Here is a 25,619-nt window from a genome sequence, read left to right on the forward strand (position 1 = left end):
TATTTTTAGTTCAGAAACAAAACTTGCTCTTTGTTTCACACTTGCTGTTTTGCTCCTCTCTCTCTCTCCTCTCTCTGTTTTTCCCCCTCTCTATCTCTCTCTCACTCAGGGGATGGAGAGGATGATGAGACGGAGGAGAACGCAGGCGAGGCTCCGCAGATGAAGCCAGCGCTGTCTAAGGCAGAGAGAAGCCACATCATCGTGTGGCAGGTGTCCTACGTCCCGGAGTGACACCAAAGTTTTCCTGCAGCCTCCCCTGTGACTACCCCCACCATCCCTGGCACACCCCCAACCCCCCATCCAGAACCTCTGGCCAGACCTTCCTGCACCTTACCAATCGAAAGGAAATCAGCTCCAGTTGACTCTAACTCTTTAAACCCACTACCTGTCCCGCCCACCAACCTTTCTCTCCAGCCCCGTTTATGACTTATGTAGAGCCCTTCCATTAAGCCCCTCACCCCTCCTGCATTCTGCTCACAGCTCACTGATGGCCACACGGGGGCGGAGTCACCACACTGGTGGCTTCCAGAACGACCCCCTTCCTCATATGCAAGCTACGGACACAGGGTTAATGTGTGGCTTATCTGGAAGTGACATTTAAAACGGGGAAACAGACAAGGTACTTGTGTTTTGGAGGGAAAATGTAGAGGTTACATTAGACAGATGGGAAGTGGGAATTTACAAGGAAAGGACTCTGTAGTCACATGGGAGGAAGAAAATTAGGATCAAAGCAAGTTGAAACAGGGTTAAGGGTTATGTTGTTAAGGGAGCTTTTGCAAAGCTCACAAAGCTTTTCAGTTGGTTTCTCATACACAGAGAAATGTGTGAGCTTAAATTCAGAAAGTTGTGTGTATGGAAAGCATTCCAAGTTGAATGATAACTGATGCAACGAGTCACAAAGAAGCAGAAGTGATGCATGCTGGGACAGTGCAGGGAGGGTACATACAGGGATTCAGAGGACTTGGACTTGACATTACATCATAAACCCATTGATCATACAGATTATAGCTACAGTGATCTCTGCAGCCAAAGGCTGGTTAATTTAAATTACCCATAATTGCATGATTACAGTACCTTTAACTTAACATGACTATTTATGCTGCACTGAAAAACCCACAGACCAGCATTTACAGTATGGAATATAGATGCTTTTTCAGGAAGCCAAAGTGTTTGTATATTTGAACCGAAAGCAGGATTTATTGTGTACATAAATATATATTTATATACATATACATATTTAAATAAAACGGAAACATATGAAAATGGTCAGTTTGTAGACAAATAGTACAACAAATTGCACTGAATTTTTGACAAAAAGACTGCTGGGAAAAAAAGCATGAAAGGGATGTGTTGTTTTTAAATGACAGACCTTTTGGGGACCAAAACACCTGCTTTTAAGGGATTCCCCTCTTGACACTACCTGTCTTGTGAAGTGTGCCTCATAGAAAAGACTACAGGGAGAAAAAAAAGTGGCATAGGTTCTTGTGAACACTGGTAAACCAAGGAAGATTTTGATAAAACTGCAAATTGCCAAGCAGCATCAATGAAACCATAAATCTGACAAACTGGTGAAACAGATATAATACATTTAAGTGCATATCCTTGATGTTTACATGAATGTCAAAATCAATGCAATGGATCAACACTGTACACAATAAACCAGTTCTCCAGACCCAGGATTGCATAAACTGAGCTCCATCAATGCCTTGCGTTTGCCCCTAACCCACTTAATGATTGGTCGGTGTCCTGTTGCTCCTCTGTGACCATCAGTAAGCTGTGAGCCGATTGGCTCATGAACTCCCCAGTAAGATTCCATGGTGTTTCATATGTAAACCTCCCTGTATGTAAAGCAGAACCGTGTGGCCTGATGCCTCACTCATCTGAGTTTCCTGTAAAGTGAGGCAGTAAGGATACCCCTTCCTCCCCTCTTTACCCTCCTTGCTATGTACTTAACTCATGAAACATCTCTTATCTGTAATGTATTAAACCTGTTTGTGCAATGAACCCCTGTGTTTTTGTGTTCTTATGTGTGATTCCTTCTGGACATTATAAGATTATTTTTTCTTGAACACAAAAAATATGTTCTGAAATGACTTTATATGCTCTACAAAGCATATTCCAAACAAGGAAAATTTAACAAAATTTTTAATGAAACAAAATTGTAGATTCATTATGTTGATTGTGAGGAGTCATGGTCAAAAAAAGTATTTTAACCATTTGCAAAGAAACAAAATGGCAAAAGTTGAAAATAATCTTTAATTTGGCAATAAGGTGAACATAAACCATATTCATATTCCATACCATATTCAGTAGAACATTAGTAAGGCTTTAAAAGATGCAAGTAGTAAGCTGATCTATTTCTGTATAGGAACAAAATACCACTGGACTTCACATAACTGAGGCAAGCTGTTTGAAAGACATCAGACTGCATTGCATCAGAGTTCATAATTATGACCCTTTTGCTCCCTTTGACTGCTCTTTGTCAATCACACTCAGTATAAGATACCTTCATGTCTGTGAGCTGTATGTACGCAAGTGGTTAGCAGGCATGAATATGCCTACTGTACTGAATGCAGAATGGAGGCAGTGAGATTTCTGTACGCAGATTTACACTAAGGGGCCAGTGCCACATCACTCAGGGTCAGACAAACCGCTCCTCAGACTTTGTGCTTACAGCTGCAGCCCAGGCTCACATGCAGTCCCATACGGCCAGTGTTTCTTCGTCTGCCTTCTACCAGCTCTGCAGTAAAATGCACTCAACCATTGCCTCCATTAAAACACATAATTCACATATGTCACCCTGAAGCACTCTGTTCCTTCCAGGTCACGCTGCGTGAAATTAAGTTCACTCTGGCTCGACAGTCTGAAATTGATCGACAGTAAAGCACATTTATACCATTGCGGTAACAGCTTGGCATTTCTGATTTACTACAAGCATTGAAACCAAGTAAAGTCTCTGTGGAATATCTGAACAGTCATTTGTCTCTAGGGGGTATGTTTACACTGACAAAGTCAGGCATTGCTGTAGGGGTACTGTTCTGTTTGTTCCCCATTGTCTTCAGGTTGTAATTTTGAATTCATGCAGTGGGCACAAGCCTGTTTTAATAACCAGCCACACAGAGATGTAAATGTGTGCAGCCGAATGTGCAAAATAGATTCAAACTGTCACTGTTTTACAGCCCTAATGGACATTGTTCGACCCACATCCCATTTTCTAGACTGAAGTTCCAGTTAAGCCTTCAATTTTATCATTTATCATTTTTACAAGATATACTTATTTTATATATTTATTTCGAATATGCACTTGTTAAACATTGTTATAAGTTTATGGAGGTTAGTGACATCTAGTGGTACAATGAGAGCAGTCTGATATGTTACTTAAATATCTCTATTTCAAACAAAACCAACAATAGGTGTAGTTAATTTTATTTTAGGATATTACTGTACCATTGCACTGGAAACTTCACTTGAATTTTGCTAGAAATACATATAATGTGAACCTGTATACAACAATAAAGAACAAAAACTACATTTGGATCAGTGAAGAACTTAACACACAGCGAATGCTGGTCATCTGTCAAATTAACACAAACACTATAATAACAAGGCAACCACCAGATGGCATCCAAGGACTCAAATCATAAAACTGTGAGACACGGCGTATTAACTTTGAGAAATCAAGACATTAAAAATATTTGTACTTGTACTTATATTGTATTTTATACTTGTATTTTGAAGTTTTTGACAGCATACAACAAGTAGACATAGAACGTGGCGTGTCGTATAGAGCACGAAAAGATCAAACACCAGGTCGCCGCTTGATGTAAAATGGCTTCTCACAAAGATTCTGCCCCGGCATGGACAATGACTCTCATTTGATTAATCTCACAGGAAAACTGTTTTTTTCTGGTATACTTTAGTTTACATAATAGCCTATAATTCAGTGATTTAAGAAGGCCACACAATCAACAGCTAATGGATTAGCAGGTATGGTTTAAAACATGAGACCAAAACTGATAACTGGGTGGCCCCTCAATCCATTAGGATATACAACTGCAACAGGTAGCGAAAGAATTAAAGTAATGTCAAGGCCCATTTAAACTGGGAAACACGGGAAGTGTTAGCATCATGGCCGAGCAGAGCCTTGCAAATCACACTCAAATGAATTCTGCTCAGCACTCCCTCCAGTGTTCTTTTTTTCTTGAAATGTGTTCAGCAACCAATCCTTACTTCAACTGCTCTAGACACATAGCCACCCCAGTTACAGCAGTTAATGGAGAGTCCAACAAACTGGCACATTAACAGTAGCCAGGCATCAGCTAACAGAATCTCTGTTCTTTCTTACCGTTGATTTTGTCTTAGTCAGATATGTGGCTTTCAGGCATTTTCTAGCAAGCCTGACTAAAGCACAAGGCAAGAGCTTCCAGACTGACCACATATTGATTATCAAGGATTATTAACACACTGCAAACAGCTTGTATGACTGGTTTACAAATAAAAGGCTAGAGGGGTTGCCAAACAATCTAACAAACACATTTAAGGTAAAATCACGTGTACTCATTGTGTAACACCACATTAAGTCCGTGAACTGATTACGCCCATTTCCATTTTTGGATTTGAATTAAGGAGAAAAAATGTATTCGTTCGTGCTGTTTAATTCGTCCACCAAGTCATTAATTTGGTATATCCATGCCAGTTTCAAAGGGACTTTGTATAGGCACAAGATTTTTACAATGTTATTTACAAATTAAATGAAACAGTAAAAACAATGTATGCCCTGCCTGAAATACATTTTATTTAACCTTTTGCTATCAATAATTAATGCGGTAAATTATAATAATTAATCTGTAACACTAATGGTCTTCATTGGTACACCAGGCATATTAAGCCCAGTCTGAACTTATTTCAATATACTGCATAATAATGGAACAATTTTATTAAAATCTAATAACAGTTTTTAAGTTTTAAGTTAAGTCATAAAGCTTTAAAAGAAAGATGAATCTGGTTTTTACGTAAATTATTTTGCAACAAATGTGACAATAGCCTATATGTTAAGAAATGTCTTAACCTAGATTTGAGCGGTCTTAATAGGTACAACACTACATGATTTCTGCTCTTGTGTGCCACATGCAACAATCCCGGGGTCAGCAATCGGACACTGAGGCTGACACCACTTAAACCAAGGTCCAATGGCATACATTAGAACACTCCACAATCTGCTGTTTTCAGGTCAAGGATTCTAATCCAATGAGTGGAAACTGCGTGCCTTGTCGGAGTCTGACGTGTCAACTGTGGACCACCTAAGATAAAGCAATCAAAAATGGAACGCAAACAATTAATTAAGCAACTATTTCAGATAAACTCTCAAAACGGGGAAGTACCGTGAAAACGCGGTCTTCAAAGATTATATGGCGCACTAATAAAATACAAGCAAAACCGCGTATCAGCAGTAGCCCATTGGCTTCCAATTTGCGATGGACGAAAGCTGTTTTATGAACTAGCAGAAGGTTGCCAGAACAACAAAAAGTTGCGAACATAATTAGAAACACACCACGACTAAAATAAATAGAATGTAACATGAAAAATCCTCGCTTTTGAGATGGATTTTCGAGAACATGGCAGCCCTGTTCCCTACACACATTTCTTCCGTATGCCAAAAGCAGCTTTGTTTCAACTTCGTTCCGTCCGATGGAAATATGGTATGCAATTCCTTTCTTTGGAAAATATTATATCACTCGTTGCGCTTAGTTTAAAAAGGAACAGTCAAGTTTCTGGCTTCTGGACTTGCTCATTAGATCCCAACACCTTAATAATATAACGAAACCAAATGTGTTACCTTGCTAACATTTAGAAAATATGCTGTTATTGAAATGAACTAGTCAATGTTGATTAGCCAGTGCGGGTCGATGTCTCCTAGACTTATTTAAGCAGACATTTCCACATTAAAACAGAGCCGTAACTAGTTTCATTATGTGCTTCAGAACAGGAACTTAACTGTAATGACTGAATTTAATTATTACATTAATTATAATGGTGAATATTCAACCCGTTTAATAGTGGCTCAAATGCGTAGCTTCTCAAGCTAAAGCAGTGGCATTGCACTGTCCTTACGCCGTGGGATGGCAATGTTCGGCTCTATGGTTCGGCTACTAAATCATAGCAATTAAGTGGTATGATCAATGCGGTACATCTAGAATGAAAAGGAAAAGATGTCACTTTTAAGGAGGACAGCAACATGGGAAATATCTGAATCCGAGGGGGAAAGCGATTCTGAAATCAAGTCAAAAAGCACTTATGATCTCCCTAAAACTGATGAACCAATAACACAGAGGATTCAGACGGAAAAATGCGATGCTCCTGCCAGGCGTTCTGAAGCACAAAACTTCAGAGATAACCTCTCTGTTCCCTCGACGGTAGCCCCTTCAACTCCGAGTCCGGGGAAAAGACGACGGCGAACCAAAGAAGAGATTGATGCGGATAAATTGAATTTGGTGCAGAAGAAAAAGGTCAGAGAGAAACTTAGAAATGAAAAGGCTCAAGAAAAAGAGAAGAAAAGACAAGAGCAGCACAGGAGAAAACAAGACGCAGAGCGCCTGAAATGTTACCGACCTGAGAACTGTTTAAAATGTTTGACGGTGTGCGTCGATTCCGGTAAGTTTGGAAGCCACCTAGGCCTGTACATAGTGATATTCTATTTGTGTTTCTTGAAATGTACACCTTCTGTCTGTGATAGTTATTCTGTGAAGTGAATTATGTTAAAGGAATGTTGTTTTGTAGCTTTACTACAGGATGAAAGGTCGGATATTCTACTTGGGTCTCTGTTCTCCCTGGAGTGGAAGACCACCATTGAAGAGCAGCAGCTTCTCCACAGCATCACGTGGACAAGGGACCTTCCTCAGGTAATTTGGCTAGCTTGGATGGTTAGCACCAACAGAAATGTTTTTACCTGCATTTCTACTCATCTTGGTTTTTTAAAGCCACTGGTTTGCTGGCTGCTTTGGCATACAATATAAATGTAATATTTATAATAATCCAATGTCCATTTGTAATTTTAGGAGTTAGTTTTTTCTTAATGGGATTTTTTTAAGGTCAAGACTGAAGAGTGTCAGATCACCTAGCAGGTATAATATACTGTAAGGCATAGATCCCAGATACTTATTTTTAATGATTATTAAAATACAGGGTGAAGACAAGCCAAGCCCAGTTCTGGAGGAACAAGTTCTCATGGTTTTGACTCTGAATGACTTCTTGGACATGGTGGTCTCCATCAATCATGTATGCTTCCCATTTACTTTTTTGTATCTGTAATGCTGTAATGAGGCAAATACATAATCCGTGGCTGATACGAGTTCTAACCTTGGTACAGGCTGAACAAAAAGGCACTGAAGAGGTGGCTGTGAACTCCTTATTCAAGAAGCTATCTGAGTACCTTAACAGAAATGGAGAGAAAGTAGTCACCCTGGCAGTGATGGGGCCAAATCCAAACAGCTGGTATCAAGCTTTCACATTTTAGTACCATTTCCCCAGTAATGATACTGCATTGATTAACCAGCTTAACTAGCATGATTTCTGTCCTCAGGACTCTGTGTTCTCGACGACATGAGGACCAGATGCTCAGACCACAAATGGGAGAGGAGGGTAGTGATATTGAGGAAGTAAGCTTTTTTCATAATACGCCAGTTGTGCTTTTTTCTCATATTTTTAGTGTGCAGGTGAAAAGTTGTTTTTGTGGTCTTCTGTTTCGCTTAGGCCCTCGTGTTCCTGCAGCTGTACAGGAACACCTCTGTCATCTTCCTGGAGAGCTGGCAGGGTCTTACGGACCATGTGTGTGCCATTACCAAGGCCTTGTCCAAACGGCCATTCAAGTAAGCCAAATATCTCTCCTATGCCATGAAAGAATCTGCCCTTTTTTAGTTCTCATCAACGCAGGAAGATTTTTGCAATTATTTCCCACTCCAGACAGCTGACCGAGCAAGACAACCTGCCTTTCTGCTTGGATGGCTCGTGGGCCAGTGGGGTGCGAGTTGAGAGGGATGGGACGGGACTGAGCCATGTTTGGAGCAGGCAAATCCAGCAGCTGAATCGAGTGAGCCCTGCAGTGGCTGCTGGGGTGTCTTCAGCATTCCCCTCACCTCAGCTGCTCCTACAGGTATGCATTTACTCCAACTCCCAGAACCTTGTAGGAACACTTAGGTGAATTAAAATATTCAGTATGCAGAGCTGTTCCATATTTTGTTCTATGGCTGCAGTTTCATATAGAGGTGTGCAGTGCCTTCAGAAAGTATTCATCTCGTTAACATTTTCACATTTATTCTGTTACACCTTGAAGTTTTAATGCACCAAAATATATTTCTTCTTTACTATCAGAATCAATTAAACACATTTATGATGCAAAACATTTTATATTTACTTAATTATTTTTCAAATATTAAAAGAGATGCATTAGATATTAACTTGTGAATGAGAACTGTGGTTCCGGTTGTGAGACCTCACAAAGTCTGTGATGTTTGTTCTGCAGTCATGCAGTTAAACACAGGTGGATTCGAAATCAACAAAGGTGGACCTCACTATGCATGTAGTTTGACGTCAAGAAAAATGGAATACACCTGACCCAATTTAGGTTGGTAATACAGAGTGAATACTCAAGTTTTGAAGACATCTGAATACTTTAATTTTCATTGAAATTACTTAAAGGACAAAACCACAACAAATGTAGTACAACACTCAAATTATGTTTAATTTGACTTTGACAACATGACTAGAAATCAGTGGGGGGTGAAAACTTTCTGAAGGCACCGTAGTGGAAGAATAATATGAGATATCTACGTTGACTTGTGTTTACTGTGTATCTGACCTGCATCCAGGCATACAAAGACTTGGACTCTGAAGTTGAAAGGAAAGGACTACTTGCAGATCTGTTGGCAAAAAGTGGGGAGAGGGAAAGGCGTGTCGGACCAGAGATCTCAAATAGGGTGTATCGATTTCTCACAGCACAAAATCCTGAGCTGGTCCTGGACTAAGGCGATTTGAATTATAACTGTGGTGGAAAACTTGTTTCTAATAATTGAACCTTTTTCAGGAAATTATCTATCAGATTTGTGTCAGCAAAGTATCAAGAAGGATCAATGCCAAGTTTGTGGCATTACTGTATCAGAGGATATCAAGACACTGACATTTTGACAGACATTTTAGATTTACAATGCCTTTTAACATTAGTTTCAATGATACAAATATTGTCATAGGTTTTATATTGCAAATGGAGGTGATAAAAAATAAAGATGAGTACAATGTATTTTTCTGATTTGTTTTCATCATTCTGAAGTAATGTATCTGGTAACAGCCCGGGGGTGGGGGGTGGGTGGTGGTAGTAATGCCATGATGACAACATTAATGTCTGAGACTGTTTATTTAGAAAAAAATCTGCTGTTATAGCCATTACAATTTTGTACAAATGGCTTATTTTTTATTTGCAAATGAAGTATCATGCTTTTAGGGACACACAACAGCAGTTCAGATAGGAAATGATGACATGCATTATGTACATAGTTAAAGTTAAACCAGTGAGCAAAACCTTTTGTTCTTTTCTGCAGAACAAAAGGTTTTACAACAAAAGGTTTTTAAGTAAACTCCCACATAACCTAGTGCAATGGGACCAGAGGGGAGATGGGTACATGATAAGTGGGGGGGGAATCTGTAAAAATTTAAATATGCATGGCAGCTGATAAAATTTCAGTGTGAATATGCAGAAATGAATCTGCAAGAAACCTTTTGTTCCCAGCACAGTGACCATGCGCAATCAATCACAGGATTAGTAGTCCTATCTTGCACCACGAGCGCAAGTACGGGCGTTATTGTACTACACTTGTGTAAAAGTTGCCACTTCACCAGGCTGTAAATCTTGATTAGAAACTGACAGTAACATGCTGGGTAATCCAGTAGGTCGCTTATCAGAGTGGTGGTTACGTGGGAGTTTAAACAGTAACTTTCACTTTGACATCCCACCTTCCAAAATCTCCCCCACTCCCTTCCCTTACAGCCGAGTCAAACTCAATAGAACAGTGGTCCAGATTCATGGCATTAGTTAAGGACAGCATGTTGTGGACTTTGCACAAATGACAGCTCACGGAGGGTTTAAAAGGGCAAATTTTACCGAATAAAGTCTTTCTCCAAAGCTACTGCAGCCATTGTTTTCAAAATTCAAATGCGTAATTGGACATTGACAATGCCACATAAACATTCTGTATTGTGAAGGTAACACTTTCATAATAGCCAAACTTGGTTATAAAAATATTTGCTGAAGGTATGAAATTGAACATTAATTCCTAATGTTGGATTTCATATATGGACTACAACTTCAATTGATTCATGAATGTCAAATATTTCTAGCTTCAATAAGCAGCTAGGTGAAGGTTATAAGATCAATGATATGATTTAGTCTTGTGTATGAGTTAGTCAGCAAGGGTCCTTGTATCCAAGTAATCCTAACAAATCTAAATTCAGTAAGAACAAGAGGAAAGAACGGTTACAAATTAAAATGTGTTATTCCCCCAAAACCAAAGAAAGGTGCCGTAAATTACAATTCCGTGACAATTAACTTTTAAATTGAGCAAGCAGGGATCATGTGATGAATTGTCTGGTCTTCATCAGCAAACTCAACTTGATGCGCAGCCAGATTTCACCTACTGTAGACCAGCAGCTCTGGAGGGTGAGATCTGAGAAACTCAACAGACCACCTCACAGTGCTGAAGCCAGGAGGCAGGGAGATAGTTTTTTGTTGTTGATGTGACCACATGTACTGAGGACTAGTAGTGCCAGTAAAGCAGCTATGGCCTGTCCCAGTAGCCTAGGATTGACCATAAAAGAAAAACAGTGCAGAGCCTTTATCAACAACAGAAATGATATAAATATTAAGGATTATGACAACTGTCATCATAAATCACAAAAATAACAGTTACAATATCAGAGATGATGGTCATGAAAATGATTTGTTAGGTCAGTTATTTCTGAGCGGCCAGTCAATGCAGAATAATTAGCTGTTTTTTTTTTTCCAATTAGAATTTTTAAAAGAATAATTAGCTGTTTTTTACGGAACTAGTCGGATTATACATGTGAGAAGTATGCTATCCTGATAACAAGATTACTTCGTAGCTTGACTGTCTGCGTTATTGTGCACATTTCATTTTGTATTATTTCTATATTGCAAAAAAACAGATTGAGAATGTATTAAGAGATGATCTATGGTCCATTTCAGAGCCAATACAAAGACACTAAAAATGTAAACAAGCCACAGTGGATCTTATGACTAGTCGTGCTGCACTAAATCTTGATGGATTTTGAAAACTGGAGCACCGTCAGCAGTTAATTTCAGGCTCCTCCACATTAAGTCCTTAACTGGGGCTATTATTCTAGAGGTTATTCTGCGTGACTGTTTTAAGAACTCGGTGCATAGCGTAATCAGTAATTCAATTCCACAGTAATCAACTTAGATTCAGGCAAATGTGCAAAATAACGACCAGCAGGTTAACTGTAAATGTTGAAATGTGTACATGTATAAAAAAGACCCAAATTCAACTGACGTACAGAATGAAACTAAATATCAACTGATTTCAACATCTGCCTTATGCACGTCCGTGTGTATGATTACTTGTACTCTGCAAGTTCACAGCGCACTCGCATTGTATTTGGCTCAGATACGACTGATGTCCTCTACAGAAAGGAGATGAACAGTGAAACGCAACAAGCTTTCTTTTGTTCCACCCAATAACAACTATGGTGGGAGGAGCTCAAGCCAAGAAAAGGGAAGTGCCCATACATCACTATTCACACGTCAAAGCCACTATCTTCCATTCTGGCTCTTTCCACCAGATAGCCACAGCTTCCATTAGGCAGAATAGCTCAGCCTTGCACAAAGTACCAACACCTGCAAGTTGCTAGAAAGGGTTATATATGCTCCGTTTGAAATAATTTACTTAGCCAAATTTGTTTTGAAAGCATATTGTAAACTCATTAGAAACCGTTGAATTCTGTGGTATGTTGTCATCAATTCACAATTAGTCAGCTGCAAGCTCCTTACACATGCATCATTGTATGGGTAACCAGATGACCACTACAGTAAAGCTAGCTATTCACAGCAAGCAAACCTTACCTTAGAATAGAACAACAGAATAGAACGCTGATCCATATTTAATGACTGTATGTTACATAGAGTATCCCCAGCTTGGGATAGAGAGCTGTGCCTGGTCCACTTCAGATGTAGGCGAGTTCATGAGTATTGAGGCTGGCGGAGACATACACAACAGGAAGTGACACGTGGGCGATTTGGCCACTTTACCGTGAGGCATGGGCACTCCTCATAACCAGCTTTGGCTCCCTCTCTAGACGAAGTCTGACCCCAGGGCAGGGAAACACAAGAGCTGACCACAGCCCAGCAATGGCTTCTCCCAACAGGCTCCCGCTCCTCAAGAAACCGTCAACAAACAGCATCTTTGGAACTGCAGCGCAAATCGAGTTACATTTCCGTTCCATAAAAAAGGACAAAGAGCCGAATGTTTAAAGCAGGAAGCGTGAGCCACTCACGGAACACGTCTTTCCTGGCCTTTTCACGAGCTCAGCAGTCTTTCTCTCCGATGGCTGGTTCAGGTGAGGGGGCATGGAGGGGGCGGGGCGGGGAAGGGGAAGGGCGGGGGGGGGGATGGAGTCACGTCCAGCGGCAGCGCTTCCTCTGGCAGGCCTCGGGGTCGGAGGAGCAGCCCTCGGAGTCGCTCCCGGAGGAGGGGGCGGGGGAGGCATAGGAGCCCGGGGGGCTGGGCGAGTCCTGGGACCGGTCGGGCCCGTCCAGAGCGCCGTTGTTGAGGCTGAGCACCCAGCCCAGCTTGTTGTGCAGCAGGTGGCGCAGGCCGGGCGGGAGGGGCAGCACGCTCAGAGTGTCCGTGCAGTCGGGCAGCAGCTGGCGCAGGCGCGCACAGCACAGGTACTGCAGGGAGGTGGGGGCGAAGCACGAGCGGATGACCTTCATGCTGCTCTTGGCCGCCGTGGAGCACACCATGGGGTAGAACTTCTTGTTCTGGAGCTTCGTGGCGGCTACGCCTGCAGCAGAGGCACATGGGATACAACGATGTTCAGCTCTCCAGTGCACCACATCTCACAAACAGAAGGCATATAAAAAACAACCGTGAATCCACTCAGGCGCATCACCACCTACTACTCCCTACAAGCGCTCACCTATGCACTTGCGGTTCTTGAAGAAGGTGAGGGTGCCGTGCCAGGTGTCCAGGTGCACCCCAATGATGGAGCCCTGGCCAAAGCGGGACGAGAAGTTCATCTTGTCGCCTTTGTGGTGGAGCAGTCCTGTGAAAGCCAGTGCTCATGTAAATCCACACAGCTGAAACTACTGATATGTTTAAAGTACATATTACCGCAACTGCCCAGTATATAAATAACACTCTACACGTACAGCTACAACAAGTCTAAGCCATTCTAAAATGTGACTAAGATTTTCATATTTGAACAAAAAAATGTTGAAATTATGACAGAAATAATTTTTCTAATTACTTATTTTCATTATTACATATTTCTAATTACTTTTTTTGTTATCAAATGTTTTTTGATGAATTCCTTCAATGACTTCACCATGACTAGAGTTCTGAATGTAAAATATTAATCCACAGTAAATCACTGGGAGGAGCTGAACACTGGGCTGGTCCTGCAGTACAGTGTAGGTCACCTGTGTAAGAAAGTCCCCAACTGTCCTCATCCTTCCCCAGTAGGCTGCAGAAGGTGTGCCTGTACTTATCCAGGTTCACGTCCGACGTCCCGATGCCGACCATCTACAAACGCAAAAACCAAGCAGCCACATTAGGTGCGCCACATATCCATGACAACCACCTGCCCAGATAAATTGGCCGACACCTACCATGTCTGTGCCGTACACGGGGGAGGTCATCTTGATCTCCCAGAAGTGTTGGCCGTCAGCCAGCTCCTTGGTGCCGCGGATGGCAGCCGTGCCGCAGCTGTACTCCGTGTGGAAGTTCACCTTGCGGCTGTCGGAGCTGAGCAGTGTGGCAGTGGACTTGCTACTGTCATCCCACACCCAGTCAAAGTCTGGGCAGAAACAGAGCAACACCTTCACGTCTGGGGAGCCAGCAGTCAGGGGACACACACTGTCATTTCCTGCACCACACAAGGCTAGCTACTCTTTTTTCTACAGGCTACAGAGCTGAAGAGACACACACCACACAAGGCTAGCTACTCACTGTCTACAGGCTACAGAGCTGAAGAAGAAGGGCTAAAGAAGCAGAGACCAGTGGCAAAATTCACACATACTGCACGTTTTATCTATTGATACTCAGCAGAGCACTACAAAAGAATCACAATAATAATGGTTTAACCAGTTACATTTTCATCATTACATTAAATTTCCAACATATTACATTACTCTAACATTACATAGCAAAGACTACACCTTTAGTTTGTGCTAATTTCACCTTGTGCCCCCTGACACTTCATGGTTTTCACACTGACAGTGCAATCTAAATTGAGCAAATCCAAAGCAGACCAATCAGTTTGTGATGATTCAGTGATAAGGTCAATCACAACAGCAACAGACACACTAGCCTAGATTAAGGTCAGCTATCTCTATCACACCTGATTGACATGCTCCAAAAAAGACCCAGTTAACCCTGAGAGTGGAGCACTGCATGCTGGTGAAAGGTCACTGGAAACATTATAGCTGCTCCACTATACCAGTGAGTCACTGAAATAGCTCCCTCTCTCCGACCGTCTTTTGCCTTCCAGAGACTCAAAAACCCAGTCAGATTCCACCAGTCTCTGTAAATTTATACATGATTTGAGCAAAGGGAGCAGAAGGCATATTTAAGTATTCTGTACACTGGTTCATCATTTTACATCAAAATTTAAAAGTTCAGCTTACATTAAATTACTGGCATTTAGCCAACGCTCTTATCCAGAGCGACTTACACAACTTTTTTTTTTTTCATCCATTTATACAGCTGGATATACACTGAAGCAATGCAGGTTAAGTACCTTGCTCAAGGGTACAACGGCAGTGTCCTACCTGGGAATCAAACCTGTGACCTTTAGGTTACAAGGCCAGCCCGTTACCTATTAGACTACACCATAGCTCAGCTAAAACATGGTTGAACATTCAGTCAATGACTAAAAGACCATTATTCTCAAATACAATGAATTGTTATTATTATTATTGTTATTTCGAGAATACTAATATTCTTTATTTTCTAGTTGACGCTACAGCAGAGGCTAGGCTGGCATTTCCGCATTCGAGCCGTTGTCCATTGCGGACACGCTGCGGGCTGTCTGAGGAGCACGCTGGTGTGGTACGCACCCTGGTCATCCTCCCCACAGTGGCAGTCCTTGACGCGGTGGAAGCCCCTCAGGCGGGTGCTGTAGCTGGGCTCGGCCAGGGAGTCGCAGCCGCAGTAGGACTCCCCGGTGACGGGCACGGCGCTGGGCACCGCCGGGGCGATGCCGGGGAACTTGGGCTCCGAGTCCGAGTCGCTGTACTGGTTGACACACACAGGGCACATGCCCCACTTCAGAGACGCTGGCATGATGCTGGCAGCCACTTTATTTCAATGGGCTTCACGGCAGATACAGCTCAACCGCACTCTCTATGTAAAACCACAGTACTTTCATCCTTTTAAAAATCACTGAAACCGTTTTTCATATAATAACGTTTGCATATCTTGGGCTCAGGCCAAACTGACTGCCAGTAAGACTAAAATTCACGCGGCGGAGCAGGCTTGAACTGGCTAGTCGAAATCCTGGCTCTGGGACCATGTCTGACTTCTTTAAAGTCCATGTGGAGTGACCCTTCGCCCCCAAAAAGGAGGGTTTGGGATTCCCTGGGCTCGGCTGACTGCTCCAGCACCTTAGAAAATGCTGTGGACGCCTCCCATTGGCGATACAGCGGCACTGAATGCGACGGCCTGCTAAAAACAGCACGCAGCCAAATTTACGGCCTGGTGCGAGGAGATCAAATAACAGGTCAGTGGAGCAACAGCGGGGAGCCAGCATTATGACCCAGTCTCATTCAGCAGCTTCGGGACGGAGAGACACAACGTGGGGACGGACAGAGCCCCACCCCCCTTCCATTGCAGAGCCAAACGGACACTACACTCATACACCCGCCCACTTGACTCACACAACTTATTACATTTTTGCATTCATTTATACAGCTTGATATATACTGAAGCAATGCAGGTTAAGTACCTTGCTCAAGGGTACAGTGTCCGACCCAGGAATCAAACCTGCGACCTTCAGGTTACAAGGCCAGTTCCTAACCCATTACATTATGCTGCCACCTCTCAATCCAGTTTCGCCCACACTGCTGAGCATCACGTTCTGTCCTCTACTCTGCCTCCAATGTAAGGATGTGCATTCAGAAGAAGCCTCTAGCAGGGTAAGTCTTGTTTCATATTAGCTACCATGCTGGATCATGGTTAAGGGAGCGCTGGACTGTAAACACACCCCACAGACAATCCCATTCGGTGACACTCACCTCCCCTGACTCTGAAAGCCACCAGTGTGGAGCCACACTGTAATCAGACTACCATTTCAAGCAGACCCATCCATACTTGCTATAAAACTGACAAACAGCCATTTAATACAGCTTTCAGCACTCCAGCAACAATACTCCCTTCCCCGTTCCCTGTAAATACCCCCCCTTCCCCCCATATGCCTCATAACAGCCCTCCGCCTCACCTGCAGACCCTCGTACCCCCACTCTTCGCTCTCGGAGGCCAGCACCAGCGCCCTGGCGTCCTCGTCCCGCTGGATCCCGCTCCACACGTAGCGCCACGCGCGGCTGCTCCTGTTCCGCCTCGACATGGCAGGTAGGGCCCGGGGACCTGAGGGAGCGGGAGTGGTCAGCATGTGAGACAGGGGGAAAACACGCACACCTCAGCCCACATCAAACCCCTCCCCAAACATCAGAGTCCACTCAAGACCTCCCATTCAACAGGAGAAGGGCTAGTGCAGGATTAACATCATGCACTGGGAAAAACAGGTGTGAATAAACAGCCTAACTGCAGCATTAAATAGGGAAAGTAAAGTTAACAGTTTCAGTTAATGGTAAATAACAACAGGTAGGCCAGTCAAGCCCTGGGCACTACTGGAGACAGGAAGGAAGGCACAGTATGAAGGGAAAGAGGCTGTTCATAAGGCAGCCACCCAATCTTAGATTTCTTCTCTCCTATATCGATACTGTAAACATCTCACAGCTAGACCAATGAGGGTTTGTAGCTGGAGGGGAAGGCACCGCGTGTTTTCCCTTGGCTGGTGTGATTCAAAACCGAGATGTTACGTTATTTTTCCTCTGTTCGTAAGAACAGGGCACAATTATAATTAAGAATGCACTGGTTCCGTTGCCACGGGTTAGATATGAAGGCGTTGCTTCATATCCCGCTTAAAACTGGCCTGAAACGGATCAGTAGCATTCTGGTTACTCTCCGTTCGCAAACGGGGCTATGCTGTCATCAGAGATACATCTGATCTGTCGCCGGACTGTCAACATTCCAATGGGAGCATCAGAATATTCACAAATGCGCGGAATAACACATCAAATATATCCATGACCACAGCAAGAAAGCGTAACAGTTACTAGGTTTTACCCTCGTGATAATCTGACTCCATATTAAATGATAATTTAAAATTTGGTTTTAACTATACGTGGAACTTGGGAGTGGTTACACTCGACTCTATCTTGTGCCATCATTCCTCAATATATGCTCCCGGGTTTAGCACTATTGTTAAATCTCAGTTCGGTGAAGAATCCAGAGGGTAGGAGGCTGACCACCATAATACATGCCTTCCTTACATGGATAGTGCATCGATAGTTATGAGCCCAGGACGGTGCGTATTTATCAGGCTCCTTAAGGTGAATTTGACAAGAACCGGCGTACAACGCCCATGGGTCCTCTTAAGTCAAAACACCAGAACCAATACCACCAATCCCTTAGCCGGCAGATCGTGGTCGCCTATCTAACTTGAAAACCCCACTAAAGACGTTTGCTGTACTAGACTCCTGATCAGTAGGTCCTAGTCATTATTGTCCCCCTGAGTATTTAAGCGGAATTTCGGCTGAAAAGAAGATAAAATGGATTAGAGTCATGAAGACCACGCAAGTTAAAAATAAGAATTTATTGAACAGGCAGGTAGGTTGTTATCTTCAAATTCAAAATCAATTATAAGGTTTAAAAACATATAGAGTAAAAAGTTCTTACCCAGCCTGTTTAGCTACACACAGAGCACAGAGTATGTGCAACGTGGGGAAGTCGTTTACAATCTTCCTTGTCTGTCTACACACAGCGCACAGAGTACGTTTGATTACAATCTTCCTCGATTGCTTTGTCTCCCTTCCTTTTAAGCCAAATCCCGCGTTTGGTCTAGGCGGCATTACCATAAATTAACCTGGCCGAATCAAAAATCTCGAATTTCGGCCCCCACCATTTGAAGGCTGCTGTTAGAACAATTAGTGGGGAAATGGGGAAAAGGAGATGATTACCAGAGAGGACATTCCATTGTGTCAGTTTTTCCCTGAGTTTCTAAAACTATGTTTTTTCAAATTCTATTTGGTATGAAGCATATTTCATTCAATTGCTTGAATTATGTTGAATACGTACATACCAAACATGTCAACTGGATGTAATATTATGGTGCAGTTGTCATGAAAATACCCTTTTGTTTAACTCTCTGGGGTCAAAAAGGGTAAAATGAGGCACACCGGTGATTGTGCGATGCTCTGACATTTGTGTAAATTTCATCAACTTTATATACAGTGATTCCAAAGTTTTTCATATCTTTGTTTTCAGCACAAACTCAGCTACAACAATATGGCAGCAGTAAGTTGGTCATAATAATATGTGGACTGTAAACTGCTCTAAAAACACACAAACTGTAAACAGTAGTTCTGAACATGCACAGGAATGTTGTAATAAAATACACTAAACAATTGTGAATAAGACTTGTGGTCACTGAAATGTGTTCTTCAAGGTCTTGGGTATCAAAAGATGACAAAATATTTTAGCAAATCCAATGAGAAATATAAAATAAATTGCTAAACGTTAGTGTTGTGACTACTATTTTTTTGTTCTCGCTAGAAATAGCTGTACAGAATAAGTAATTGTACCTTACTGAACCCGTGTTCAGCAGTTGTCTACGATCATGAAAATGCACTTTTGTACGTCGCTTTGGATAAAAGCGTCTGCCAAATGAATGTAATGTAGATGTAATGTTTTCAACAACAGGTGAGAATGGGAGGGCAAATGGCCTTTCTGTAATGAATATGCATTGGGTAGGAATACCTGCCAGCTAAGTAGGCTATTCACACCTGGCCGCATGCCTCCCCACCACTAAGACAAAGACTCAGTGAGCCATTTAGAAGACAGAAACAAAGGCAACTTTTGATTTTAGAACATTTATTGAAGTAAACTGCATGGAAGATGAGATGAGACTGGTGTACTCTTGCAACATCTGCCTGGCCTCTTAGCTAGTGGTGAACTAGGCCGTGTTTCCTGATCAACATCTCTGCAAATATAATAAAAACAAAATTGTTAGGAAATGTGAAATCAAATCAAACTTTATTTATATAGCACATTTCATTCAACAGGTGAACATTAAATGTGCTTTACAAAAAAGGGACAAACCACTAACTAATGAAAACAAAATTTATGAAATGTGACATCATATACAAACAAAGAACCAAACAAACACAACCAGACGCAGAGAGGTAGCCTATAATTTTGAGAAGCAACGGTTAGAATCATTCGTAGTGTGGGAATTTACAAGCGCGCATATTAGTGAATATTCCTACAAACACACAGAGAATGTAATACAGCACACATTTGCAAATAATGCAAGCTATCAACGAAAAAACATTAGCTTAACTAAATAAACACTGATATTCCAACTAAACTACACACAACTCATCAATAACAATGCCTCAATCTGAACTAGGCTAGGTCTGTTTAGCTAAGTGGTTATTTTATTGCTATTTCCCAAACTTACTTAGAGTATGCTAATATCGATTGTGCAAGGACATCAGTTTTAGAATCCTACCCAAGCCACTACACGCCAGGCATGAGCTATTTATTACGAATATGATCGAAAAACATACAGTCTACCTGATACTTCTAACACAACCAGATGCAGACAGCCTAGCCTATAATTTTGAGATGCAATAGTTCGAATCGTTTGTAGTGTGGGAATTTACAAACGCGCACATTGCTGGATATTCCTACAAACACACAGATGATACAGTAAACATATTTACCAATATGATCATAAGAAATATACTTACGCATGAAGTTGATCCTCAGCTGGATCAGTTCGCTGTTCGAAATGACATCAGTGTCAGACCGCTCTTCATCAGTGTCGGCTTCCGGACGGACCATTTTCCAAAATTAAACGAAATGTTCACCTCAAAATAAGTGAATTAGGCGACACTCTGTGACATTCTTTCCCGCTTTCGCAGACTTGGCATTTCTCACATGGATCTCGCATCACCCCTCCTTTAGTCTCCTTCTATGGAGAGTAATTATAATGTTGTTAACATGTGAATGCGATTTGGGCGGACTTCCTGCTGAGCGAAATTCAAATGGACTAAATGGTAAATGGACTGCATTTATATAGTGCTTTTATCCAAAGCGCTTTACAATTGATGCCTCTCATTCGCCAGAGCAGTTAGGGGTTAGGGGTTAGGTGTCTTGCTCAAGGACACTTCGACATGCCTAGGGCGGGGTTTGAACCGCCAACCCTCCGACTGCCAGACAATCGGTCTTACCTCCTGAGCTATGTCGCCCCTCACATAGTAATGAGTAAAGTTTAGCGAAGCATACATGATCTAATTAATCAAATTTGGAACTTTTAAAACAATTAATATTATTTGCCAATGGGCGCATTGGAAAGTCGCGATTCTAAGGTTTCTGTCAATGTTTTTGTTGCGTCTGTATGATAACAGCACGTGAAGTTAATCATCCAAATAGAAACAAAAGTTAATTTCATCTTGTCGAGAGGGTTAACCATTGTACATGCAATCCATGTTATTATTACATAAGGCATAATACAATAATACAATGAAAACATGTGCATGGTTTGTACGGATTTCCAGGGTTTGTAAATAGGATAAACAGATGGTTTAAAGTCCAGATCCAGAAAAGAAATAAAAAGTGTAATGGCAGAGGGGCCCACATAAGGGCACTGTGGTACTGTCCCGCACAGTTGCACCACCATTTGGCTGGACATTTCACCCTTTATGACCCCAAAACACACACACCCACAACCACAGACAAAGAGACTAGTTCCCCTTATCTTAGTTGTGTCCTGATGGTAACATTCCAGAGAGCCAACAACTTGCTCACACAACCATAAACAACCAGTCCAGTTCCCCTTATCTCAGTCTTGTCCAGAGGGTAAAAGTTCAGAGAGCCAAATGGCCTGCTCATCCCGAGGAAATCCGAGTAACTTATTGTTTCACCACAAGGCTCTCTGGTCCTTTGAAGTACAGGACGAGTTCCAGCGTGCCGGCTCGTTCAAATGCCAGCCTTTTCTGGGTCCCAGTTTGATTTCCCTCTTACAATACCATTTATAATCTGCCAAGATGGCACGATTATTCACTCTCAATATGTCAGTGATGTGAAGCATTAAAAAACCAGGCTTTGTTTAAGGCACATGCGAGATCACATGGGCACCGCATGCCTTAGCGTCTTCTCAGTAGTGCGAAACACATGTTCATCCTGCTCTAAAGCCCCAGCTTCCCTCCACTATATTTACACTGACACACTAACTGAGCAGCGGAATTGGGGCTTACTTAAATGGTTAGTCTAGGCTCAGTCCACATGGCCCAAATAACTCTGTCAGGCTCTACAACTGACGCTATGCTAAGTTTGAGACCTAAGGCCACCTGCCTTCTGCTTGGGGATCATGGTTGTCAGAGGTGGAACAAATTAGACCTGCCTTTTTACTAGCCCTGACCAGGCTAGTTCACCAGTCATGCTGCTTTCATAAATGTCTGAAAATTCTACACTATCAGCCAAAAAATAAACCAAAATGTGCCAGTGCCCTGTCCTGCCTATCAATCGAACGCACTTGTCAGTGAGTCATAGAGTCTCGAATCTTGATATATTTATGACTTTTCCCTCTCTCTTTTCACAGCTTGCAACTTGAGTTAGCCATTTGTTGTACAATCACATGGGAAATAAATTTAAAGCCTGTATTTGCTATCATGTATTGTAGGTTCTTCCAGTTGCAGGCCACTGCAGTATCAATATGCGCACCCATAAGGTGAGCGTTACCCTAAATACAACACTACACACGCACATAGGGTTTTTATTTAACAGACTTTTCAAACTTAAAAAGATCAGCTTTTTGGCCAAAAAGGTCAAGGTAAGGAAAGAAACCCATAAAAGAGGATACAAATATGAATTTCAAATATGAAGGAAATGGGCAATACTAATGTGCATAACATACTTCTCTTTTGGATCTGAGTACTAACATCACAGAACAAAGAATTAATCCCCGTGCACAGGTGCATGAGACAATTTCAAGTTCGCAGCCCCTGACATCACGAGGATGGGGGCTTAACCTACATTCCATTTGAGGTTTCCAGGGAAGACAAAGCTGTGTGGCACGTCACTTTCTGTGTGCCCATTGTGTCTTTTCATTTCCCTGTACCACACAGGCACATCTTTTTTATTTGACAGAAATCAGGGTGTGACCATGCTTGTTGCTGGTTGGTTGTTGCTGGTTTAGTGCACTCATTTCTGGATTGTGTGGTTGAAATAGTAGAAATGAGTTCTCAGAAGACTGCTCACCACTAATGGTATCAGCCATCATCCAAAACGCAAAGAATCTGCAAGACAGACTGCCCAATCAATGATACAAGACAATGACATACGTGGGCAATGATATTGTATTAACCCTGATTTGTTGGATGCAGGTATTGTTCAGAATGTCCTGAATCGTCTCTTTGGAAGTGGACACACTGCCAAGTGTCATTGCAGGGTGAAGTCAGTTCCCTGTTTTTGATAGGAGCTGTTTGGAAAGTGGATGTTTGTCCATTTACCCTCTCCATTCATCTTATTCCTGGAGTTGTTTGATGATGTCACAAAATACAAACGGAGAATAACACCGCATAACTGGCAAACTTGCTAGCTACGTTAGCAGTGCCTACCCAGAATCTTGTTCTGCCATTTAAGTGATCAATAAACCACGGTCTCTGTGATTGAATAGATAAACGCATCTGTGTGTGCCTGGCTAACCTAGCAGCTAGCCATTTCATCATCTAGGAGCTAGATGATAGTTTGAGGGATTCAGCACCTAATTATTAACGCGCTTGAGTGCATTGAGTTGATTCCTTTGGTCATCTAGGTGCTACAAATTCCAACCAATCAACATACCTTTGCTAGCTAACTACCTTACATTATATTATTTTAGCAAACTCTCTTACCAGAGACACTTACAATATTGGAGAAACTTAAGTGCATTCCATTTGATAAATATGAGCAATAGAGCTAGACCTGGCAAACAACATTCCCAAATCAGCAAGTAAAGATTCAACATCTCACAAGCACCTGTGCAAGTTAACTATGCTAACCAAGAACTAAAGAACAAATTTTAAATATATGGACTACATACATAATATATCAGCATCAAGCTAGTTTGCCAGGTCCATAGGCATAGATTGTGACATTGAGCCCATTATCAATGTTTTGGTGCTTTTGTAGCTTTGCATATCACCATAAATGCCCAAGGAGCAGACAACAAAATTAAAAATGTCCTAAAATGTCCTCATACACTATTTCTAGTAGTTATTAATGTCATCCTCCCAATCCTGGAAACTGTGAGGATGTGTGATAGTTTTTCCATCTAATCTGAATAGATTTTCAGATGTATGTAAAAGAGAAAAGAGGAAATCTGACTGAATTGGAAGTTTCTACATAAGACATATTTAATTGACCCAGCAAAGGTCATGCATAAGGCAATATCAGAAGCAGGGGGTTTCAGTGAAGCACTGTGCTCAAGTCAGTGCTTTCATTTCTAAGGTCTGGACAGCTACATGAAACACAACATCAAGAAATCAAGATAACAGTTTCCAGAGAAAAGAGAAATAAAACACAAATCATGTTTATTCTTCCAATAAATTTAGGTTATAGCGGTAACACAATACATATTAAAATTAAAAACCGACAAACAGTAGATAATTGGGGTGTTCCGCTAAGCAACTGTACAGTCCAGTTTGGGACTTCTTGCATAGTTTTTCTTCATCTTCACCTGCTGCCTTAAACTATAAAACCAGACAGCACATTGAATAATTATCTAAATCTATAACTACCACATCACCATGCACACTAAACAACTGGAAGAAAAAAACAAATCACTCAATGACACATCGCCTATTCTCAGGTCATAGCTGCAAACATAGAGCTATTAGCCTCAGAACATACGGCATCTGCAGCTATATGGGGAGCATGTTCAATCGGCAACAGTTTCTAAATTAGAAAGCAATCTATAAATACCAAGAGGCAATATCTAGACCTTGACAAGAGGAATTTACTTTGCCGACTGGACAGCTAGGATTTCATATAGATAACTTGGGCAATTACAAGGCGCCAGAGATTGTAATATTACAAGGTGACAATTTTTTCACGTTACCTGAATATAACTCAATACCGCCCAGCCTAGTCCAGCCAGTTCTCCTTAACGGGTCGCAGATGTTCATACAGTTATGAGCAATACTGGCCACTTGTTTATGAAAAGCTAATCCAATTATCTGTTCATTTTATAGATATGATATACAAACATCAAGTTAAACATTCAATTTGGAGGTAATTTCACACTTATTCCCTAAGACTTCCTGTTAAGTTAACAAGTTTTAATTTATGGTGCACTTACATACTGTATATTGTGGACTCTTACTATTCTAAGAGTCATTGGGCCGCATAGAGACAGCACGCGGGTCGCAAGTGGTCCGGCCATCAGTCACATGTTTCCTTTCCCTAATCTTAAGGCTGTTGCAATTAGTAGCTATTTAGTTAGGTATTTACGATTACTCATTCCCACCATAGCAGAGTAAAATATCTAGACTATGTCTGTTGCACACTGATGCATGTCTACAGCTGGAACGTCCCTGACACACAACTTTGTACAACCGCGCAAGGCAAAAGAATTCCCAGTACATAGTGACCCAACTTGCCCTTTAAGAAAAAAAGCTATAGACTACTGTAACTAGTGTAATGATGGATACAGACATCAGCATTTTTGCATCGAACTAAACTGTCCAAAAAAGCACGTCCGCTAGCTACGTCTCCTCCCTCGCAATTTGCCTAAAGCTCGGTATTGCAGGCTTCGATCATGCCCCCGTACCTGAATAACACCAGCTTGCTCGTGGTATACGCCTTGCCGGATCCAATGAGGTATGCTCTTCTATATTCCAGAAGAATATTCTGTATTCAGCGGACTTCTTTTAATTATTCATTTGTCACAACTCGCAATACTGCAACTCCTTCTCTTTGAGCTTCCACTCACTCTGTGACCTACTTCCACGACAGACGTAAACAATAAATTTCAGCCATCCGCCTTAAACC

The 25,619-nt window shown here is 41.8% G+C and overlaps 3 protein-coding genes across 19 annotated transcripts in view; 2 read left to right on the forward strand and 1 right to left on the reverse strand.

The window, feature by feature from the left end:
* Positions 1-2,004, forward strand: part of LOC135248064 (C-Jun-amino-terminal kinase-interacting protein 3-like) — a 33,939-nt gene extending 31,935 nt beyond the window's left edge. For all 15 annotated transcript variants that reach the window (XM_064322263.1, XM_064322256.1, XM_064322262.1 and 12 more), the window contains one exon: positions 110-2,004. In XM_064322263.1, coding sequence (XP_064178333.1) covers positions 110-231 — 122 coding nt within the window. In that variant the 3' untranslated portion in view covers positions 232-2,004. The remainder of the gene's footprint in view (positions 1-109) is intronic.
* Positions 2,005-5,705: 3,701 nt separating this feature from the next.
* Positions 5,706-9,292, forward strand: LOC135248066 (probable crossover junction endonuclease EME2). Of its 2 annotated transcripts, none has more exons than XM_064322275.1 (8): positions 5,706-6,651; positions 6,778-6,899; positions 7,183-7,275; positions 7,367-7,491; positions 7,580-7,655; positions 7,750-7,865; positions 7,960-8,149; positions 8,865-9,292. In XM_064322275.1, the coding sequence occupies exons 1-8, from the start codon at positions 6,210-6,212 to the stop codon at positions 9,018-9,020; spliced, it is 1,320 nt and encodes a 439-aa protein (XP_064178345.1). In that variant the 5' UTR covers positions 5,706-6,209; the 3' UTR covers positions 9,021-9,292. The 2 variants fall into 2 exon arrangements, with proteins under 2 accessions (XP_064178345.1, XP_064178346.1); XM_064322276.1 differs by having other exon boundaries at positions 8,519-8,900.
* Positions 9,293-9,387: 95 nt separating this feature from the next.
* LOC135248067 (SPRY domain-containing SOCS box protein 3-like) lies at positions 9,388-25,604 on the reverse strand. Of its 2 annotated transcripts, XM_064322277.1 has the most exons (8): positions 25,399-25,604; positions 16,741-16,886; positions 15,362-15,539; positions 14,484-14,528; positions 13,913-14,100; positions 13,724-13,826; positions 13,222-13,347; positions 9,388-13,086 (listed from the first exon to the last, which is right to left on the reverse strand). In XM_064322277.1, the coding sequence occupies exons 2-8, from the start codon at positions 16,864-16,866 to the stop codon at positions 12,698-12,700; spliced, it is 1,155 nt and encodes a 384-aa protein (XP_064178347.1). In that variant the 5' UTR covers positions 16,867-16,886; positions 25,399-25,604; the 3' UTR covers positions 9,388-12,697. The 2 variants fall into 2 exon arrangements, with proteins under 2 accessions (XP_064178347.1, XP_064178348.1); XM_064322278.1 differs by lacking the exon at positions 14,484-14,528 and having other exon boundaries at positions 25,399-25,603.
* Between the last annotated feature and the right edge of the window lie 15 nt (positions 25,605-25,619).

The sequence above is a fragment of the Anguilla rostrata genome, chromosome 2 (assembly GCF_018555375.3).
Source record: "Anguilla rostrata isolate EN2019 chromosome 2, ASM1855537v3, whole genome shotgun sequence".
NCBI lineage: Eukaryota > Metazoa > Chordata > Actinopteri > Anguilliformes > Anguillidae > Anguilla > Anguilla rostrata.

Bases quoted from the DNA above. Each gene is read 5' to 3' on its own strand.
- LOC135248066 (XM_064322275.1), top strand. From the start codon at position 6,210: ATGTCACTTTTAAGGAGGACAGCAACATGGGAAATATCTGAATCCGAG. The intron at 7,866-7,959 runs GTAAGCCAAATA...TTCCCACTCCAG, and splicing joins TTGTCCAAACGGCCATTCAA to ACAGCTGACCGAGCAAGACA. The intron at 8,150-8,864 runs GTATGCATTTAC...ACCTGCATCCAG, and splicing joins CACCTCAGCTGCTCCTACAG to GCATACAAAGACTTGGACTC.
- LOC135248067 (XM_064322277.1), bottom strand. From the start codon at position 16,866: ATGTCGAGGCGGAACAGGAGCAGCCGCGCGTGGCGCTACGTGTGGAGC. The intron at 13,827-13,912 runs GTAGGTGTCGGC...TTGCGTTTGTAG, and splicing joins CCGTGTACGGCACAGACATG to ATGGTCGGCATCGGGACGTC. The intron at 13,087-13,221 runs GTGAGCGCTTGT...CCTCTGCTGCAG, and splicing joins CAAGAACCGCAAGTGCATAG to GCGTAGCCGCCACGAAGCTC.